Below are 20,352 nucleotides of genomic sequence, written 5' to 3'. Positions count from 1 at the left end.
ACATTTTGTACAAATCAATAAAACTGTTTTTATTTGAAGAAATAACATTTAGAATAATTAATTAATTAAAAAGTGAGTTGATAAATTAACTCAAACTTAAAAAATAACTTAATTTAGTAAATCAAATTAATAGTGGCAGTGGCAGCCCTAATTATTTCTCAAAAGTATTACATTCACACCATACATCATGTAACTTGTACATTGTAATATTTAATATGTGGAGTTTTTGTTGACAGCTGGAGATAGGCACCAGCACCCCTCGTGACCCCAGCAGGGATAAGTGTGTCAGAAAATTGATGGATGGATGGATGGAGTGTATGTTGTGCAGAAATGCAGAAAGAATTTCTCCCAAGGGAGACTATTAAAGAAATCTTGAATCTATTTTATTGCTGTTAAGGTATTGTGGAAAAACCGACGCCAGACATGACAGGTGCAGAGGGTAAGAGGGAAAACAAGGATAAAGACAACACCAGCAGCAAAAATATGCAACAAAACTGTTGATACTACAGGGTAACACATCTACTGTATTATGAGTGTGTAAGTCTGCATGTGTATCAACAAGGAAAATATATGGTGTATCTATAGCTGTTTTCTTATAATTTTTTGCATTGGGCTTTTGTGGAATTCTCACTTTGGATTTAGGCCTGAGAGTTGTTTGAAGTTTTGGTATTGTAATCCCCCCCCCTTTTTTTTTTTTTTTTACAATACCAGAACTTGGAAAAAGGAATAACTTGAGAATTGGACTGTGTCAGTTGTTTTATTATTTCTCAGCGTACCGCCTTGTGTTCTTAATCAAGAGTTAACGAGGGTGTGAAAAGTTATTTAAATGTTTTTATTAAAATGTATAAAATTAATAAGTTGACTAAAGTTATAAGGCAAAGAAGTTGATTTAAAAAACAATATTTTGCCAACAAGATGCAAAATTACCTTGCGATAAACAGTATACAATAAACTGTTTACCTTTGTGTTAACCGATTTAAGTTTTTTAGACCCCAAACTATTTTTTTCAAGAAGTAGAAAACCAAAAAAAGTAAATAATATTCTGAGCAATAAGTCATGAATATATACATTTAGTACCCTGCAAATCTATTTAAATACAGTTTCAAATACACTGTAATACTGAAATAGGATTTCAAATTTGATTTTCAAATTATATTTTGCTGCCGGTGATCTAAATAAATCATGAGTGTATGCAATATCTTACTGATTTTAAGCCATTATCTGTACTCTGACTGCTCTCTTTTTTAGCATCTGTGCATCAAAATCCAAACAGTGTAAACAAGCAAAAATGATAACCATATTATATCAGCATGCAATTGTAGCAGCAGTAGCAATAATGTTGTGTTTCTGTTTTTAAAATAAAGCAATTAGATGTTTTAGATTCAGAAATTGTTCTTTTAATGCTTTATTCTTCTGCCCCATTTCTTGGAAATTTGAGTATTTTTGATGAAGGTCAGCACACCAGACTCCCATAGCACACCACGTCTACTGTACACAAATACACAAGCTCCAAAAAGTTTGTGTGAGTGATTCCAACTGATTAGATGTGTCGAGGTGTTGTCACGGAGTGCTGCACTGAGTTAAAATTATTCAAAGTTCAGCACAGTGTGCACGCACCTTATGTTCGCCCTTGTGCTGCGTGCAGCTCAATGCAGCACAAACCCAATCTGCCATTGCACAACACATAGAGGAGAATAGATTTGGAAGCAGAACACAGCACTCGCCATATGCAGTGTTAGAGCAGATTAAGAATAGATGAGGCATCACAGCAATCGACAAAGAAGGGATGACATCCCATCCCAAACATGCAGGAGTCCATGTCTTTTTAAAAAATAAAACAGAAACAAACACATCCACAATAATAATGACATATACATCCTGATGCCAAAATTCAAGCTTTAGCTTTTAGAAGCATCACCTAAATAGAAAGTAAAATTGTGCTCTTGTTCTGGACAGTAATGGCCTTAGGTGAACCTTATATATATATATAAAGCTATTCTTAAAGGAAAGAGTGATTATAGCATCCATGCCATATATTTAAAGGAATAGTCACTGTGGGGTATTTTACGCTATGTAAAGGTTACTATAATGACTTCGATCCTCCCAGGCTGAATAAACGACATAATGTCAATGAACGGTGAAGGAAAACCTGAGAAAGGGTGTGAGTTACCTACTTGAAGTAGCGTTGAGTGATTTTAGCCAGCCCGACTTTGAGTATGTGTGTGTGGGTGGGTGTTAAAATATTCAGGAGGGGAATTCATGGTTTGGCCACAGGATGATACCAGGCAATCATTCATCTGCCATCATGACAAATTTACCTAGTACTGCTTCCTGACAGACACATCATTATCATTTTTCTTGTCAGCAACTTGTTAAAATGCCCTCAGAGAGACAGAGAGAGAGGACTCGTGCTGTTACTCAAACAGTACTTTTTTCAGGCTTACATCATGATCAACACCACTTTTGACAGGTCTCAGTGTAACATCACAACCTCGACAACGATGGGGCAAACATAATAGGGGATATTAACTGCCTTCATCAAAGTTTTTTTTTAGAATGTCTCTGCCCAAATGGGAAATATACCGATTGCAAACAGCTTTATTCATAATCAGTATATCCGCAGAACTTCACCTTAGACATGTTGGAAGGAGCTCTGTCATTAAGGGGGAGCTCAGACATCGAAGCACTTGATACGGTTTAGGCCCTTTGGAGATCTTTTGGGTAAGTCCCTCCCTGAGGAGCCTTGAAACTCACTGGAGGATCTATCCCTACTTAACCTGGAATAGCTTGGGATCCTCTAGACTAAGCTGGAGAACGTTGATGGGAAGAGGAACAGACCCTATTGCAGATGGCTCCATTCATGTTTGTCTCGGTCTCTCACCCTCACGCCACCGGCACTCGGACTAAGTCATCGCAAAATTTGCCCTTCGGCAATCCAAACGGGATACTTTCATGCATCCCCCTTCTTTTTTTTTAAATATACCAGATCCCCTTTACACTTCTGTATCTGACTTTCTGTTTGGCTCATCTGGTTTTTAGAAAATTATGTGTTTTGCTCCATCATCCTTGAAAAATAGACTTGATCTGTATTTTGGACAGACAACAGAAGAGGGTTCTCCGTCATGCCGCAGCTCAACCGAGCCTGTGGGAAACACCACATTGACTAGAATGGCTCTTATTTGTGACGGAGCGGAGTACACATGGACGATGAAGTCTGTGTAAATGAAGGGTCAGCCATAGAAACCATCCAATCAGCTTATTGAATCCAGCAGATCTGTGCATCTAATTCATGTCGGCCACCTGTTCCCTCTTCTTTAAATACTGATGTTACATTCACTCCTCACAGGCTTTCCATGCCAAACCTGTCTGATCCACATTTTGCCACGCCTTGTTCTTCAGCTAACTTTTTCTTTTTATTTAATGAAATTTCTCAACTCACCCTCTTGCTTCTGCTTTGCCTGTCTGCACTTGGGTCCACACCAAGAGCCGCCACTCCTGACCTGTCGTTGGTTTTTGAAAGAATGAGATACAGAAAATTTTCTTTATAAACATGAAAATGAGTAAATATTTCACTGATCTTTAAACTGAATGGAATACATGAACAATCGATTTTTACATCACAGTCACCTTGTGAAGCTCAAAAACAAAACAAACCCTTTTTCAAGCAATTAATCCATCCATCCATCGTCTTCCGCTTATCCGGGGTCTGGTCGCGGGGGTAGCAGCATCAGTAGGGAGGCCCAGACGTCCCTCTCCCCAGCCACTTGGGCCAGCTCCTCCGGGGGAATCCCAAGGCGCTCCCAGGCCAGCCGAGAAACTTTTTTTTTATTATTATGAGAAAATAAATTTTGCAATAATGATAAAACAGCATAAAAATATTAACAACATTAACAGACTTTAGCTTACAGAGAATTAAAAAATTTTTAATGCACAAATTGTGTCTAAATAAATTCATTTCTTCATTAATTTATCTAATTGCCATTTTCTTCACCTCGCTCAATACATCCTCCTCTCTCTTAACGAAAGATTTATTAGCAAGCGTGTCAACACAGCTTCCACCGCATCTTTCCGTTACCTTTTGGGGCGCTGACTCCTTGATGTCCATAATTAATCTTTTCTTCTTCCCTCCTGTGTTTAGAACAAACAAATGCACTTACTGACAGAAAAGAAGTACAAAAAAATAAAATAATTATTGTAGCCAATGTTTGTTCTTTTTATGTTTTTGTTTATTTGTTTGTTTCAGTGAGGCATATCTGACTTGGTTGAAAAAGCCAACGTTATTTATAAAGAGCTTTAAGAACCGCAGGCACTGACCAAAGGGCTGAACGAAAGGAATCATTAAAATTAATGAATAAAACATTAGAATATGAAAAAATAAATAATTAAAAGTAGAAATAAAGCCAAAGTAAAAGTTGCAGCAAGAAATGACAACATAGGCAGGAAGAAAAAAAATGAATAAAACTAACAACTTTAGAACGGGTCAAAAGCCAAAGAGAATTCAGGTGTTTTTCTCCTCAGCAGAACTAAGGTGTGATGTGTGAGTGTGTGACCTTGTTAAAAGATGTTACTTTCACTGTTAATGCGTAAACCCAACTTTTCTATGAAGTGAGGGTTTTTATTCTCTCCCACATATCCGCTCAGACATCTATCATTGCCACATTTCTTTGTCTAAGTATAGAATCACTGGTAGAGTTTAAATTAATTATTTTTTTTCCGTTAAAAATACTACACAACGATGCTCTACAACCTTTTGCCAGTGATGGCAGTACTCAACACAATTGCATTTAATGCTTTTAAAACAAAACACATCGATGCCTCACAGTTTTCAAGACTCGTGCATGCTCTCAGTAAAGGTGTCATGCTGCCCTCTGTGAACAAATTATTTCAGCTAATTAAGATTTAGGCCTGTGTTGACCTCTGTTGAGTCTTTTGACACCACAGTGGAAGTGATCCTCATTGATTTTATTTACTCATTTCTTTTTAATTGGGCGGATTGAGTTCTCGTGTAACTGAATCTCCCCACAAGTCCCCAGCTCATGAGTATTTTCACCCTCGAAGAGGTGATACGACTGAGATTGTAAGGAACAACACCGTGTCAGTTGTTTTGTTTAAATGACAGACGGATCTCGCCGGAAACTTAGTTCACATTCAGCGTTGCTTCACAGCGTAGCCCTTCAGATTTCTGGTGTCCTTGCCTTCTCTCTGACATATAAAGATCTCCACTTTTATTATTTAAAACATCTCAGCATTCACCTGCTTTAACTATACTGAAATTTTCAGTGGTGTATGATCTGTTGTGATGAAAACACTGCATCTCAGTGTAAAACGATGGGCATTTAAAGGACCCAGGCACTTCAAGTGACTAAACACTAAGCATGAGGATCTCTGGAGCAGACATGTCAGGAACAAACAGGGGTGTAAGTGGATTTTTGCCTGTCAGTGAGCTAAATACTGGATGAGTCAGCCAAGGGGCAGTGATCTCCATTTCTTAGGGATCATCAAGAATGAATGTCATTTTCTTCTTATTCATTCTGGCTGTGCAGAATCATAAAAATGCTCCTTTTTCAAATCTTGAACATAAATGCTGCCACTGGTCTTTTTAATTATTCAGCGCTTCCACAACTGTTGATTAGTTAATTTTGTTATACAATGTTATCTCAGGGTCACACTCAATTTTACACTTGTTAGATTTTTTGCTTTGAATTTTATTCATTTATAAAAGTGCTAATATAATGTTTAAACAAGGACTCCCTTGCTCAATACAATGTTTTTTATATTCCTCCACTGTGTCATTATACTTTAAAATGGTACCACCTCAAAAATAATGTTCTATATTCATCAAAATTCTGAAAAGGATTACTCCTCTGAAGTTTGAATTGAAAGAAGTAAATAATTGACTAGCTTGTGTTCCCTTTAGCCAGGTCATTAATAACAGTAACTGAGAAGTCCTACTGGATTTCAACTTGCAACTGGAACACTGTCAGGTTGTTGATGTTATGCTTAGAACCAATTTCTGAATTAAGAGATTAATGCAATGCATTGCCACTGGCAATTTATCTCTGGCCAATGTCGACAGGTTTGGTTTTTAATGGGGGGGGGGGGTGTCTTTAACTATTTTCCACTCTATTTCCCTTTGAGTTGTATCTATTGAGGGAGATCAATGTTCTTGACCTGCTCTCCAGTTAACTGTTTTGGTTCATTAGCTTTACATTCTAACTAAATTTGCCTCTGATTTACTTTGTAAATAGTTGAGTATAACTAAGGGTAACCCAGGCGCCACCAGTGGTGCGTGTATCACAGTTTGAGCACAACAGAACTAGAAATTTGAAGAGCACAGGAAAGATAGACAAGCTGAGAAGAGTTCATGTGGATCAACACAGTTCTTCATATGAGTTAAAGTAATACAGACAGATACATCAGAAATGCAGCAAAAGTGAAAAGAAAAATCCAATAGAGAATTCTTTGTTAGTGCTGCAGCTACACTTGAGTATGTGAGAAAGATTCCCCGGAGACAGATATGTTGGCAGGATAGGGAGACTTAGGCTATTGATTCACCTCTTGCAGCTGCACACTACAAAAGGTATTAATATATTGCTGGAAACTTGATGTCTCTTTGCATAATAGCTTTGTCAGTTTAAGAGAAGATTGTTTAAGTGGGAGTGAAATGTTCTGGTTTGTGAAATATCAACATGTACTGGGTTTTCATGAATGTATTGAGAATGGATTGAAAAAGCTTAAACAGGGACATTCTTATCTTGTAAAAAATGGAAACTCTAAAAAGACACAGCAATAAAATTATAATGTGACGTGATGATTTACACTGACTTTTTATGTAACCGAAACAGCTGCACAAAGCTAATAAAAATTTACTTTCTTTGTTTCCACAAGAATTTTTAGCAATTTAGGGTTTGATTGCTTCTATTTTAATGTCATCATCTCACTCATTTCTACTAATGGCACCCAATTGCAAAATTTAGGCCACCAACTGTTTATCTTGAGGCAATCTTTTTGTAATTTCTTGTAAAGCCAGACTCCACAGTAGCAATGTGGGTACATTTTGGCTATTACCCAAATGCAGAAGTAGAGCCCAACAACTTGGAGGAGGCAGTATGTAGAATTGGCTCAAGCTTTCTGTCCAATTCTGCAAACTTGGAAAGAATTCTCTAACCAGAGCTGCAAAGGGTTATTCTTGCCATATTCACTCAGTGAAATTTGGTGACCTAGCTCTAAAAAGGTGCAGAGAATTGTATTGTTCTCTAAAAAATATCCGTATGAGTTTTAGATTATTTTTACTGAACTATTCCATGACATATAAAGCTAATAAATTGATAACTTTTAATGTTTCCGATAGCCAGACTATCAACTCACATAAATAACTTAATTTGGAGTTTTCCCATGATGTGGTTGCATTGCAAAAACATAATGTGCTTGTCATATTTCATCCAAGCATTTATTGCTGGCTGTTTTCATGTTTTGAGTCCTTGAAAGAAAGGTCAGTGGGCTTTTTGGTCCGTTGGGACAAAAATTAATCCATGGCTTTATCTCTCTTAGTCTCCCAGGATCATCCATGCAGTATGGGATGCTTTAAAAACATCAGCTGGTTTCTGTGTTCTTTGTTGTTTGTCGAGCTATCACCCACTAACACAGCTAGATTTAAAAAAAATATTGTTGTGTTTATTTGAGGCACATATGGGTTCTAAAAGCTGCTCACAACCATTTATGGGCTAAGGCTATGATAGACAAAAGAGAAGAAATGAAAAGTGACAGCATGGCAGAGTACCTATCAAAGAGTCTTACTGTTGTATTTACTCCAGGTGATATAATCATTGAGCAGTCAGTTTTGTGTGTGTTTTTTTTCTCAACTTGTCAAAATAGCAAACAAACAGTCGGGATATATATCCCCCTGCAGGTACAGTGGATCAGTGTCTTCTTGCTGAAACAAAAATACTATTATCTTCAAATGAAAAAAATGGCCAGGTGTTTTTTCTGTTTCGAACAGAGCTGTTTTTTACTTGCCAGATTTATTATGTTACTTGAAACAATGTTGTGGTTAGCACTTGAAATATTGGATGCACCTCAATTATCTGACGTTTTTATAACAAAGTTCCATGATTTGCTACTAAGTAGGTGAATGGAATCTGACCAAAGCACTGCTTTGAGAAAAAGAGTCAGTGTACACATCTTCAAAGCCGGCAGCAACAACCACAAAACCTAAGAACTCTATTAGCAGAAGTGCACTTCCAATGTTTTTATGTAGAAGAATATGGAATATGTCCCTTATTGTTCAAAATGTTGCAGTCTCTTGACAGTTGTGTATGTCTAAGTTTTTGTATTAAAACAAATACTACTGTGGATTGAGGGTAGGTAGTCGGTGTTTCCATGAGTTTTTCTTTGAAACTTGTCAGGTACATAATAATTCATAACATTTTATTCTCACTATTTTACACTATTTACGCCTGCTGCTGTGAGCAAATGCATGTTGAACAATCAGCGAAGTTAAACTGGGTCCTTACCACATTTGGATTAATAACTAACTGAACTTTTTTGGAGATAAACATATCCTGAAATTGTCTTTTGTCCACAGAAAGTTTGCCTCTTTATTTATTTTTATAAATAACCTCAAGCTAACATAATTTTGGGGGGTTATTGTTGCTAGAGTTAAACCAAACACTTGGCCAGAGATTGGAACTTACCATTTTTTTTATTAATTAGCTCCGGGCAGTGATCAGTAAAACTTTAAAATCTGATTTCTTCTTATATATTTATTCATCAGACCTATGACCTCCCAACAGAGGTCTATAAATGCATCAAACAACAGCATGTATGTTGATACTCTTTTTGAAGTTTAATAAAATCATACAATGGTAAGATACATATGCTTTTATGCATGAATAGGGTAAATCTTGGAATTCCTTAAATTAGCTTTTTTGTTTTGGATTTAAACTTCAACATCTTTCAAGGAACTCCCAACACTTTATTTATGTTTTATGATTTGTAGTCTTTAGAAAAGAATAACACTATTGGTAGGATTTAGCAGGTCAGTGTTAAAAGAAACATGAAGTTTTGACCAAGAAAAGCTCAAACACTGATTCTTTATTTGTAGAAATGAATTCCTTTATTTATTTTTTTTGTTGGTGTGGCATTTAAGATTTTTTTCTTGGCCTCCTAAAGTGTTTTTAAAGTACAATTCAGTACTGCAAAGACTGTCATGAAAAAGGACACCTAATTTCTTGATTCTGGTAAATTAAGACTGCAGGGTTATGCTTATCTAACAAATCAACTTCAATCACAGTTTAATATCACTTGACATTTGTCATGATGGATTTCCACATGTGGAAAACAGCACAATTGACTCTGAAGTACGCATTTGTCTCTGGCAATGTGTGAAAAATGGCATGAACTTCTTTTGTTGAACACTACGTTTTTATGGAGACTTTCTCCCCTTTTTGCTCTGACAGATGGTGAAAGTTATTTTTTCCATTTTCATCAACTTTAAATCATTGTCCAGACTGATATTTATGGACACTTGGGTGCAATTTTTCTGCACTGTCGTCATCATTTAAACTACAGATAAATTATCCCTCAGCTGCTGCAGATCAGCACCATAAGGCTAACTGCCACAGTGCCCATTGATAAATGATCACAGAAAAAAATAACAGAAGACAAATTTCCAAAATACGACAAAATCAAATGACTGCTTCATTTAAAACTAAATTATTATGCATGAAAAGGACCTTCTTGGCCAGCCTTTGAAAAAAGAAAGGAAGATAGAAACAGCCTATTTCTATCACTTCTACCTTTGGCCATCCAGACTTAAGCGGTAGAAAGCAGTCAGATAATTTACACTACTGAAACTGAGAGTGGCGGCAGTGACAGCCATCAAACCTGAAGGGAGATCATTGTTAACACGGTCCACCCAGTAAATAGATTCTTGTAGTCAGGAGACAGAATTAGACAATCGTAAGTAAGTCCAAACAGAGCTTTCCTCTGGACTATCCATCAAAACTTAATTTTATTCTCGTCATAGATCATAAAAACACTTTCATATGCCTCAGTGAGTACATGTCAGTGAAATATGAACTGAAGTTAAGTGGGGTCAAAACAAATGTTGTCCGCAGCCACTGTTGTCAGCATTTTAAAATACTATGTTGTTTTTTCAGTAGTAAAAGGCTAGAGAGCTAATTTGTTACAGGATAACGGATCTTATATGTACCCACTCAAGATGTATATACTTCTGTTTGGCAGAGCAATATTTAGTGATCTCTCTTGTACTGCACATCACATCACATCCAGATTAATTTAGCGTAAGAGATGTAAAAGTAAATAAAAGTAAAGGAGTTAAGTTTTTCTAACCAATATGCAATGCAGAGTTTATAGAGGAATTGGTCAATGTAGAAAAATAAAAAAAAGTTTATAATTGGGATCCCACAACTGGCTTTCTGCGTTGTTTATTTATTATGGGTTTACAGTAAAGCTGACATTTAATAAATAACTGAATTGCTGTTGTTTCCAGCAGTTTGCCCTTTGAGTCTTTTTAATATAGTTGTTTGACAGAGAAGAGGATGGGAACTGCGAGTTCAGTGTCTTCAGTTGTTCACCTACACGGTCAGCTAATAGATAGCGGTTTAGCATCATTACCAGTTGTTGTCCGTTTGAATGGTGACTGTGTAAAAGTTCCTGTGTAGAGCTTGCTTGTTCTCTTTTGTTCAGACTGCTAACATGGAGCTATTTCCTCCCATTACAGGGGTCTACAGAGTAGCATGCCCCCGAGTAAGATGAGATTCTAGCTGAGATCCAAATGGTGTGCAGAGTAGAGGCCTTGGGTTCCAGATCCACACCTTACTCCTCAAATTGTTAGAAAAGGAAGAATAGTGCCCAGAGCTAGGGGATGCCCTTTTAAGGGACATGTTTACACATGGGATCAAATTGGAATATGAAAACCACAACGGAAACTGATGTCAACATCCGCCAAAGTCCGTATGCCTGTAAACCAGCTGCTTGTGCTGTCTGAGGAAATACTTCCTGGATCTCAGTGTGGTGTCTGCCCATCTAGAAGAACAATTGATATAATTTGTACAGCTTACCAAGTCCAGGAAAAAATATCATATACACTGCACATTAGATTATGCTGTTATTATGTATACCTTTCTAGAACCAGGAGGGACCTTCACAACTGCCTTGATTCTTTGTGACATTTTATCAAGGTGACAAAAACATACCTAAGATCTTAAAATGATGGTCTCTTGTTACACAAAATTTCAAAGTTTCAAAGTGAAATGTAGTGACTGTGGAGGCCATTACAGTCCATGAAACTAGTTCAAGATGATTTGACATTTGCAACATAATGTGTTGTGCTGGAAGTAGCCATCAGGAGATAGGTGACGTGTGGTGATGAAAGCATGCACATCATCAACAACAATTTCAGTAGGCTTTTATGTTAAAAGGTACTTTTCCTGGTGTAGACAACACGTTTTTTTCTTGAACTTAAAGTTGTTGCTGTAGTCTAAATGTCATACACATGCTGTAGGGAAAAATGTGCATCAAAAAATAACAACCTGCAGAGCTTTGTTGAAGTTCATGCAATCATTTGATTTCCTGAACCCCTTTAAACTTTTCAACTTTGTGTAATAAAATCAATAATTGTGTCCATTTCTCTCAGGCTTAATAGTGAAACCTTTATTTACATTGTATCTAATTATACACAGTAAATGTTCATTCAATATTATCTTTATTAGTTATTTTAGTAGTATACAAAACATATGATAAAAAAATAAGACTCAAATTTAATTGACTGAGAACAATTCATAACAGGGTGAAAGAAAATGTTCAGTGGCTCCAAACTAACTTCACTTTATAGCTCAGAAAATGTGAACATGTTGAAATCGTGTGTTGAAATGCTTGGTGAAATGTGAGGCAAATAGAGATCTGTGAATTGATTTGACAGTGATCAAAAACTGTAATTTGTCAGGCTAGGCTTTTAATCATCATCACATGAACAGACAAGGATGGGAACAACTGAATCAGATGGGAAGGCACTGCTTCAAGACCTGGCACTAAAGGTCAGATGACCAGTCACAAAAATAGATTACACCAACAGAAATCTAATGAGCCATGACGCTCACATTATTGTGACTTCATGTCATTTTAGCTTTAACCAATAGTTCCCTCTCTTTCTTATGCTTCTTTGTCAGTTTGCCATCACACACTCTATGTGAATCTATGCAATTAAATTCTTGCTCTTTTGATTTTTTTTTTACTATCCACTGCTTACCCTTCTAAATTTCCAAGATTATTGTAAGAAATTGTCATCCAGACGCATTTTTATTTCTGGTGCACCGTGTCATACTTTTGTATGTTTAAGTATGTGAAAATATTTCAGGAAATATAAACCACTGGATGAAATCCTCCCTCATAGCCCTTCAAATGGCTGACTCATACGCACAATCCATCAAATATTCATTAAGCTATATGAAAAATAGGTTGTCAGAACTGCACTGAGAATATCATTTAGGTCTCTGAGTCCTTTATGGAAAGAAGGCCAGAATTATTGGCAATTTTCCTTTGACTCCCTCTGAAATCCACTATGGCTTTTATTCCAAAAGCATTAGAGTCGTACTCAGCCAAACCCAGGCAGCTAGAGACCTCGCAGGACTTGGGCTGGCCCCCTGTAGTTACCTCCAGTGAGCTTCTGAGAAAAATCCAACCAAGCATCAAGGTGCGTTTGAGACTCAAAAGTAAACAAACAAAAGCAGTATTCAAAAGCACAGCCAGACCAAATAAGGGGGTCTATCTTTGGCTTTAACCATTGGTGCACTTTTTAGACCAAGCCTGACTGACAGAAACAAACATATGGAGAACTGTGTGTGGTTGAAAACAATATATGGAATGTTTATTTATATTTGATATAAAATTACAGCTGCTGGCTGTTTCTTGATAATATTTTTTGATGTTTACATATCACACTAAATGCATGAAAATTTAGAAAATAAGACATGTAGAATAAGAGTTTTGTCAACAGATTCTAGCACAATGGTTAAAACACTGAAGTTTTAAATGTTATTTTGATTGTTTTTCAGCTCTTAAAAGATTGTGATAAGGCCACATTTTAGATGCTGTTTATGACCCAAAAACAGGTTGTCTTTTAGCCTAATGCCCACAGACAACCAAAACTAAAACACCCAGTCAGTAGCGATTAAAAGCAGAATATTAAACTTGGCAAAATTTGATAAAGCTGGACAAAACCGAGCATTTGTTGATACTTATTGGACAATGGGAAAATGATCTTAAAAATGATCTTTGTGACTGAAAGAAATAATGTATGTTACCTCTTTTGCAAATTTGTCTCCCGTGTTTCATTTAACCTTGTAAAGAGTTCCTTCAGAGCACAAAAACATTTAATTACTTAGAACATAACCATAATGAGCTTTGTGCTTTTAAAATCTATTGTGTCTGAACAAATATTATGGATATATTATGTGTAATTTACTAGTAAGTCACAGACAAAATCTTGGCAATTGATTCCAGACTAAATGTGTCCATCCATCCATTTTCTACCACGTCTACCCCTGTTGGGGTCGCCAGGGGTGCTGGTGCCTATCTCCAGCTGTCAATGGGCGAGAGGCGGAGTACACCCTGGACAGGTCTACCATTCTGATGCAGGGCACTAAATATGTCCTTTCCAGTATTTATACTGTAACAGTAGTTAAAGTGACAACTTAGCAAGTTTTAACTTTGAAACATCTACTATTGCAGTGCAGTGGTTACAAAACTCAACATGTACCTGTACATTTTAAATAATTTATTGAACTTTATAGATTATAGATTATTCATAGATTATTCTTTTTCTCTGAATCACATATCTAACTCCAGCTTCTGAGCTTAATATCTGTTCCAGTCAATATTGAATTGACAAGAGAGCAACTTTGTTCAATTTAATTCAATTTTATTTATATAGCGCCAAATCATGAAACATGTCATCTCAAGGCACTTTACAAAATCAAGTTCAATCATATTATACAGATTGGGTCAGATTATACAGATTGGTCAAAAATTTCCTATATAAGGAAACCAGTTGATTGCATCAAAGTCCCGACAAGCAGCATTCACTCCTGGGGAACCGTAGAGCCACAGGAAGAGTCATCTGCATTGTACATGGCTTTGCTGCAATCCCTCATACTGAGCAAGCATTGTTCCCCTGCTCTCATGACAGCTACTCTGAACAATTGTCCTCAGAAGTCCAAACTTCTCTTTCTTGACTTGAGTCACGTTCGTAAAAGCCTAACAGAACTCCTTAAGAAATAAAACTAGCAGTCCATTCACGAGGAGCTGGAAACTGAAATAATGACTCACTGCTCTGGCTGCCTACCAGAATAGATACACTAAGCAGAAGCTTTGAGCATTAAGAAGATGATATTCATCGAACCATTTAAACTGTACTTTAAAAAAGCAACTCAGATCAGTATCAGTACCGTAAATACAGTAGATCCTGTTAAAATTATGTTTAGCCCAGTCTAATTCGACGTCATGCACTCCAGTTAGCTGTAGATCACAGGTGTCAAACTCAAGGCCCGCGGGCAAAATCTGGCCCTTCAAGGTAAATTATCCGGCCCTCGAGCGCCAACAAAAGCCTATATCCTTTTATAGTGTATAAAGTGGCTAAAACTGTGCTTCCTGTAAGTGTTATTCACCCCAATATCAACTTTTTTTGCAGATAAACTGTGTAAACTGGGCCTAAGAGTGCTGCTTTTATGTTACTGTGTATTTTTTGTACTACTGTGTGAACTGGAATGAAATTATGAAATGAAAAGTATCGTCTCTACACATGCAAGCGGCCCTTTTAATGACTTCATGATGCCAAAGTGGCCCCATATAGAAATTAGTTTGACACCTCTGCTGTAGATAATTAGCAAATGTCAGGTAAGCAAGGACAAACAGTAGGTAGAGCGATCAAAACTTGAAGACAAGTTTGGAAAGGCTTGGAGGGACCCTAACCCCAGCCCAGAAAGTGTTTGATTATAAAGGATACACAAAGGAGTCCGGATTCATCTTAGTATTGGCCAGTAACCCGGGTCTACACAAAATTGCCCTTTCAGGCACCACCCTGCATCCTTTCCTGAGCATGCCAAAATAGGCCATGGTGCAGACTTGTTTAATGCATTATAAATGCCATCTAGGTTCTTCCAATCCCTATGCATTCTGCCTTTTATTCACTCTTTCTCACTCTAGTACAGCAATTTTCAAACATTTTCTCTCTGCAAGAAGAGTTATGTTAAAAAGCATTAGGCTTTGCATATTTTGTGTTTAGAGTTTTGGGGCTTTCATAAACTTTTTTTGACTTATTAAAATAATACTCAAAATGCTATGTTTTTCAACCTGGTGATGGTTTGCCATGGCTGAATGTAGCACTCTTCACTCCCACCCCTTTGCATACAAGGGGCAGTGGAAAGCTTAGTGTCATACCCAGAGCACTTATCGACCAGAATTAGCCAAATATTGAACCTCTTTCTATATAATACATAACCAGTCCCACTGGGCAGTTAACTTTTGATGTAAATACTTATTGAGTGTCTGGAAATCCAGTAGCTTCCAGGAAAGGCTGGATGACAACCAATCATGATTGGTGACACTGGAGAGACAGACGATCTCCAGGAAAGACTGGTGTAGGGGGCTTGCAATCCCAGACACAGCACCCGCAAGAGGGCACCAAGAAAGCTATAGAAACTAGAAATGAGAAATACCCCCTGAGTCTCCCAAGAGAGGGGAGAAAGAGAGACTCATTAGGACAGACTTTCACCGTTTTAGCCAGGACAGAAGGAAACCTCTAACTTAAGAATATCATTAGTGTTCCATGCACAGGAAGGCAGGGGCTGGGAATGACCCACCCCCAAAGGTGGAGGAAAGCCAACCCAATGGAAAAGAGAACGGGTACAGGCAGAAGTAAGGACCCTAGAGTAAGAGCAGAGACAGGCAAAAGTTGTTGAGCTAGGATCTTAGGGGGCATGCACAAGATGAGAACTTGTACATGTACATAATTATCTGTTTGACTGCACCTTATTATCTGTTTGACTGCACCTTATTCTTCAACTGTACTATTTTGAATATGCATATTTATTCTCTAACTGTATATAACTAGATGGTTATATTCTTCTGCTTTTATGTTTATAACTACATGCTCACCCATATTTTGTTCTGGCTAATAGCTCATATTTTCTACTGTTTTTAATTGTTTCTTCGCTACATTTTTAAGCTATGAACTCTGCATGTAATGTTGTAATACCATGTACCGTTGAATGACAAAAAATAAATCTTGAATCTAAAATAACAAGGAAAAACATGAACGCAAAGTAATGAGGCTGCTACCCGCAGCACTATTTTGTGATGTAAATAATGGCTTTTACCAAACATTATAGCTAGTTGGAATATACACAAGCACTTTCTGAAGCCAAGAAGCAACCATACCACATACCACAGGGGTGTTTGATTACACATGATTATAAGGCACTCAGAAATCATGGTGATACAGAAGACACTGGTACATGACCTGTTTTTATAATTCAGGAGTGAGGACTTCTTGTCCTGATTGTGTTGGAGTGCTCACAAGTACCATTCACATCACTGTTGTTGTTTTTACTGTCTGACATGTCTGACATGCTCCTGTAAAATAAAAGGTTTAAGTTGAAATTAAACATAGCAGCTTTTCTAGGTTGTTTGTTCTAGGTTTGTTGTGTTTTTTCTTTTAGGTACAAATTTAGGTTATTATATATATATATATATATATATATATATATATATATATATATATATATATATAGATAGATAGATAGATAGATATATAGATATATATATATATATATAGATATATATATAGATATAGATATATATATATATATATATATATATATATATATATATATATATATATATATATATATATACATTTTAAATTGTAATAGAGTACAATGACACATGCACTAAATACTAGTAGATTTCATCAGCAATGACAAATTGCCACTTGCAAAGAAACAATAGCTATTTATCTAAACAGTAAAATAAGAATTTAGGATATAGAGAATACTATGAAAAACATCTGTCTCTGAAAACTGGCTGAAGCAGAGTATTGCTGGAAAGCCAGACAGTGTTTTGAGGTTCAGTAGTATTTTCTTGTTTATATAGGATGAGGAGAGGGAGATGATCATGGTTTTGTCTGTGGGTTCTGTCAAAGACAGGAGCTGCAGGTTACAGTTTCCAGAGATTAATTGGAAAACGATAAAGCTTTAACAAGACTTGAAAGGTGTATGTACTTGAACGATCTGGCAGTGACTGTTTGTCAGACTCAAATCTAATGGATGATTGGGTAGGATTAACTTCTTTATTTGTAATTCCTTCTTTCATGCTTTCATTCTTTCATTCTTGCTTTCTTGCTCTTATGTCACAGCAACTCTGTTGTTGGGGGCTGGGCAGCTTCTTAAACATTACAGAAACACATTTTCTGTTATTTTAAGTACTTTCAGGCTTTTTTTCCTTCACCAAATAAGTGGCATGTGTTTTTGGTGCCCTTTTAGGTTAAATGTGCTTTGCTTGATTGGCTCACACTTCTGCAAATGTCGCCGTCCTGAGATCCATTGATGTTGCAACCGTCCTACTTAACCTGTTTAATCATGGTAGAGCTTAGTGGAGTTTTAATTACTTTTTGTAGTTATAAGGATAGTATTCAAAATCTCTAAGTCTCATATTTTTTTAGGTATTATATTAAATAATAATTATTAAATTTAATTAAAAAAAAACATTTATCGGAGTATTTTGCATATTGTATGCAAAATGTGCCTGTTTTTAAACACTATTCCTCAAATATGAAGTAGTTTAGTTGTTTTCTGTCCATCTGCACTCATTAACGCTTGCCAATTAAATAGACGGTCTTCATTAAATGTTTTTGTTTTTGTAAATTCATACATTTAAACTGAATTTGAGCTTATTGTTGTACGTCTTGCTCTGAACCTGCTCTACCTCCATATCTCATTCTTGCATTGTGAGGATTGTTGTGAAAAAATGAAAGTACTGGCAGATTCCTACTCATCTTGAGTCCTACCAATTGTTGGCTGCCAAGACACATTGGAAAGGTGGAATTCTTTGTACTTTTCAGAACAATAGTCAAATGATAAAACCAGCACCAGGCAGGCATTGTTGTAGTGCCAAGATATAGTGAACAATAGGGTTTGTTGGGAAAATATGCTGTAATGTTCTAGTAGATTTTTAGGATCTCATAACTAACATGTTTTCTGTGTTCTTTGACAGATGCCATGTTGCTGGTAGCAGACAGACTGGTCGGTCCTTCCGATATTGAAGCGGTTATAGTTCCTATTGATATTAAGATCTCTGAGGCTATCATGACGATGCAAGACAACAGCATGCAAGTGTCAGCAAAGGTACTACATCCTGACAAACCTTGCACTTGGTTTCTGACATGCCTATTTTTATTTAAAGTTAAGTATTTTTAATGCATTCACTGGTGTTCAGATACAGTAATATGTCATTTACCATGCCAAACTTTTAACTGCAGCTAAATTAATATCCATCGGATTGCGTGATTTTAATTACATTTCTCCACGACAGCAAAATACACACCAGCCACTTTATTGGGTACACCTGCTCAATTGCTTGTTTATGCAAACGTTGAAGAATGAAGAAGAAATTGTGGATTCAAGTGACTTTGAATATGGTATAGATGATGGTGCCAGAGTATTTCAGGGAGGGCTTATTTGGTTGGGTGATCATGCTTAACCATCTCTCAGTTTACCAGTTAATGGTCCAAAAAAGAGAAATATTCAGTAAGCTGGAGTTATGTGAAAAGAATGCATTGTTGATGTTGAAGTTTAGAAGAAGATGGGTAGACTGCAATGACTGAAAGGCAACAGTAGCTTAAATCACAATCAAAGAATATTATCTCTGAACAACAGCAGCAGAAGACCTCACTGGACGCTACTTGTTTTAGCTAAGAACAGGAAAATGAAGCTATAATTCGCACAAAGGCGCCAAGATTGGAAAACGATTGATTTAAAAACCATTGCCTGGTCAGATGAGTCTTTCAACTCACATTCAATTGGTAGAGTCAGAATTTTGCCTGAACACTGTGCACTAACCCATTTATTCTGTTTATTTTTAGTGTTGTGTTTTTTTCATCATATTAACATCTGTTAATAACCTCAATCAATGCAATGGTGAGGATTAATCAAGACAGTTTAAAATAGAACAATTTTTTAACATCTTTCTTTTTAGAGTTCATACTGATTTTTTTTTTTTTTTTTTTTTTTTGAAAATGTTAGAAAATGTAGCAACCACAAAAGGACATTAGGTATCTCACTTCCCTCCACTTCAAATTATTTCATGAATTCTGGTCCATCTTGACAAGGAGTGACAAAGGTCAATGTGAATTCGATGGCCTGTTATTTCCTGTATCAAGAGGGCTTTAAATGTGCAATCTTGCCCATTGTCCGTGTCCTCCATGCCTCTTGAGGTTTTGCCTGGCAGACAGATTGCTCTGAGATTACAGCTTTCTTCAATATGTAATCTTGCCCTGAGTTTTTCTAAACATACCAGACTAAATCGTGTTGTAATTAAGTCACTGCTGGATACCCCAGCTTTAAATTATTTTGCTAGTATTAGGGCACAACTCTGATGAAATGTAATTATACTGAAAACTCAATAAACATTAGACAAACACATTCTCCACACGGTACATAGGAACAAACAATTGGCCAGCAGACAGATTAGAGGTAAGATAAACTGGTGTAATGGAGCAAGGCATATCAAAACAGGCTGTTAAAACAATTAACCTTTTTAGGGCAACAAACTGGTTCAACTATAGCTCAGTTAGCATTTTAAGCAAGTTTGAAAGTAGTGTATTTTAAATTCAGTATATATATCCATGTGTTTTGGATTCTCTAGTGGAAAAAATGTTTTTGCTCTATTCCACAGTAATATTTTTCTAAATATTGATATACATAAATTTGCAAAAGTAAAACTTTTTTAGCAAATAGCACAGGTTTACTTCTAATTTGGCAAAAATACGAGGTTTGAATGTAAAAGATACTATGCAATGTCAGAGGGTTATTTTGTCTTTTTATACATTTTCTTTTCCCATTATTACATTCATTAAAATATTTTTTTTTCTTATTGCATTCAGCCTCCTCTTGAAAGAGAACAGTAAAATGGCAAAGTTAATTTCTGCCTCTCCACCAATATGAGACTTGCTCCTTTGAACAATAACTTTGGCCACTGATAAAAACTAGTGCATGTTTTGTTTTATCTCTCAACTACAAATTGTCCTAGAAGAATATTTAACTTTGGATTTTCCTT

General features: G+C 36.4%; 1 protein-coding gene across 2 annotated transcripts in view; it reads left to right on the top strand.

Moving 5' to 3' along the window:
* The window catches only part of gpc6a (glypican 6a), a 207,245-nt gene that overhangs the window by 125,129 nt on the left and 61,764 nt on the right, over positions 1–20,352 (top strand). For both annotated transcript variants that reach the window (XM_036136143.1, XM_021309614.2), the window contains exon 6: positions 18,292–18,422. In XM_036136143.1, coding sequence (XP_035992036.1) covers positions 18,292–18,422 — 131 coding nt within the window. The remainder of the gene's footprint in view (positions 1–18,291; positions 18,423–20,352) is intronic.

Source organism: Fundulus heteroclitus, chromosome 4 (genome assembly GCF_011125445.2).
Source record: "Fundulus heteroclitus isolate FHET01 chromosome 4, MU-UCD_Fhet_4.1, whole genome shotgun sequence".
Lineage (NCBI taxonomy): Eukaryota > Metazoa > Chordata > Actinopteri > Cyprinodontiformes > Fundulidae > Fundulus > Fundulus heteroclitus.
Note: the sequence above shows the minus strand (reverse complement) of the source record. Positions and strands in the feature narration are given on the sequence as shown.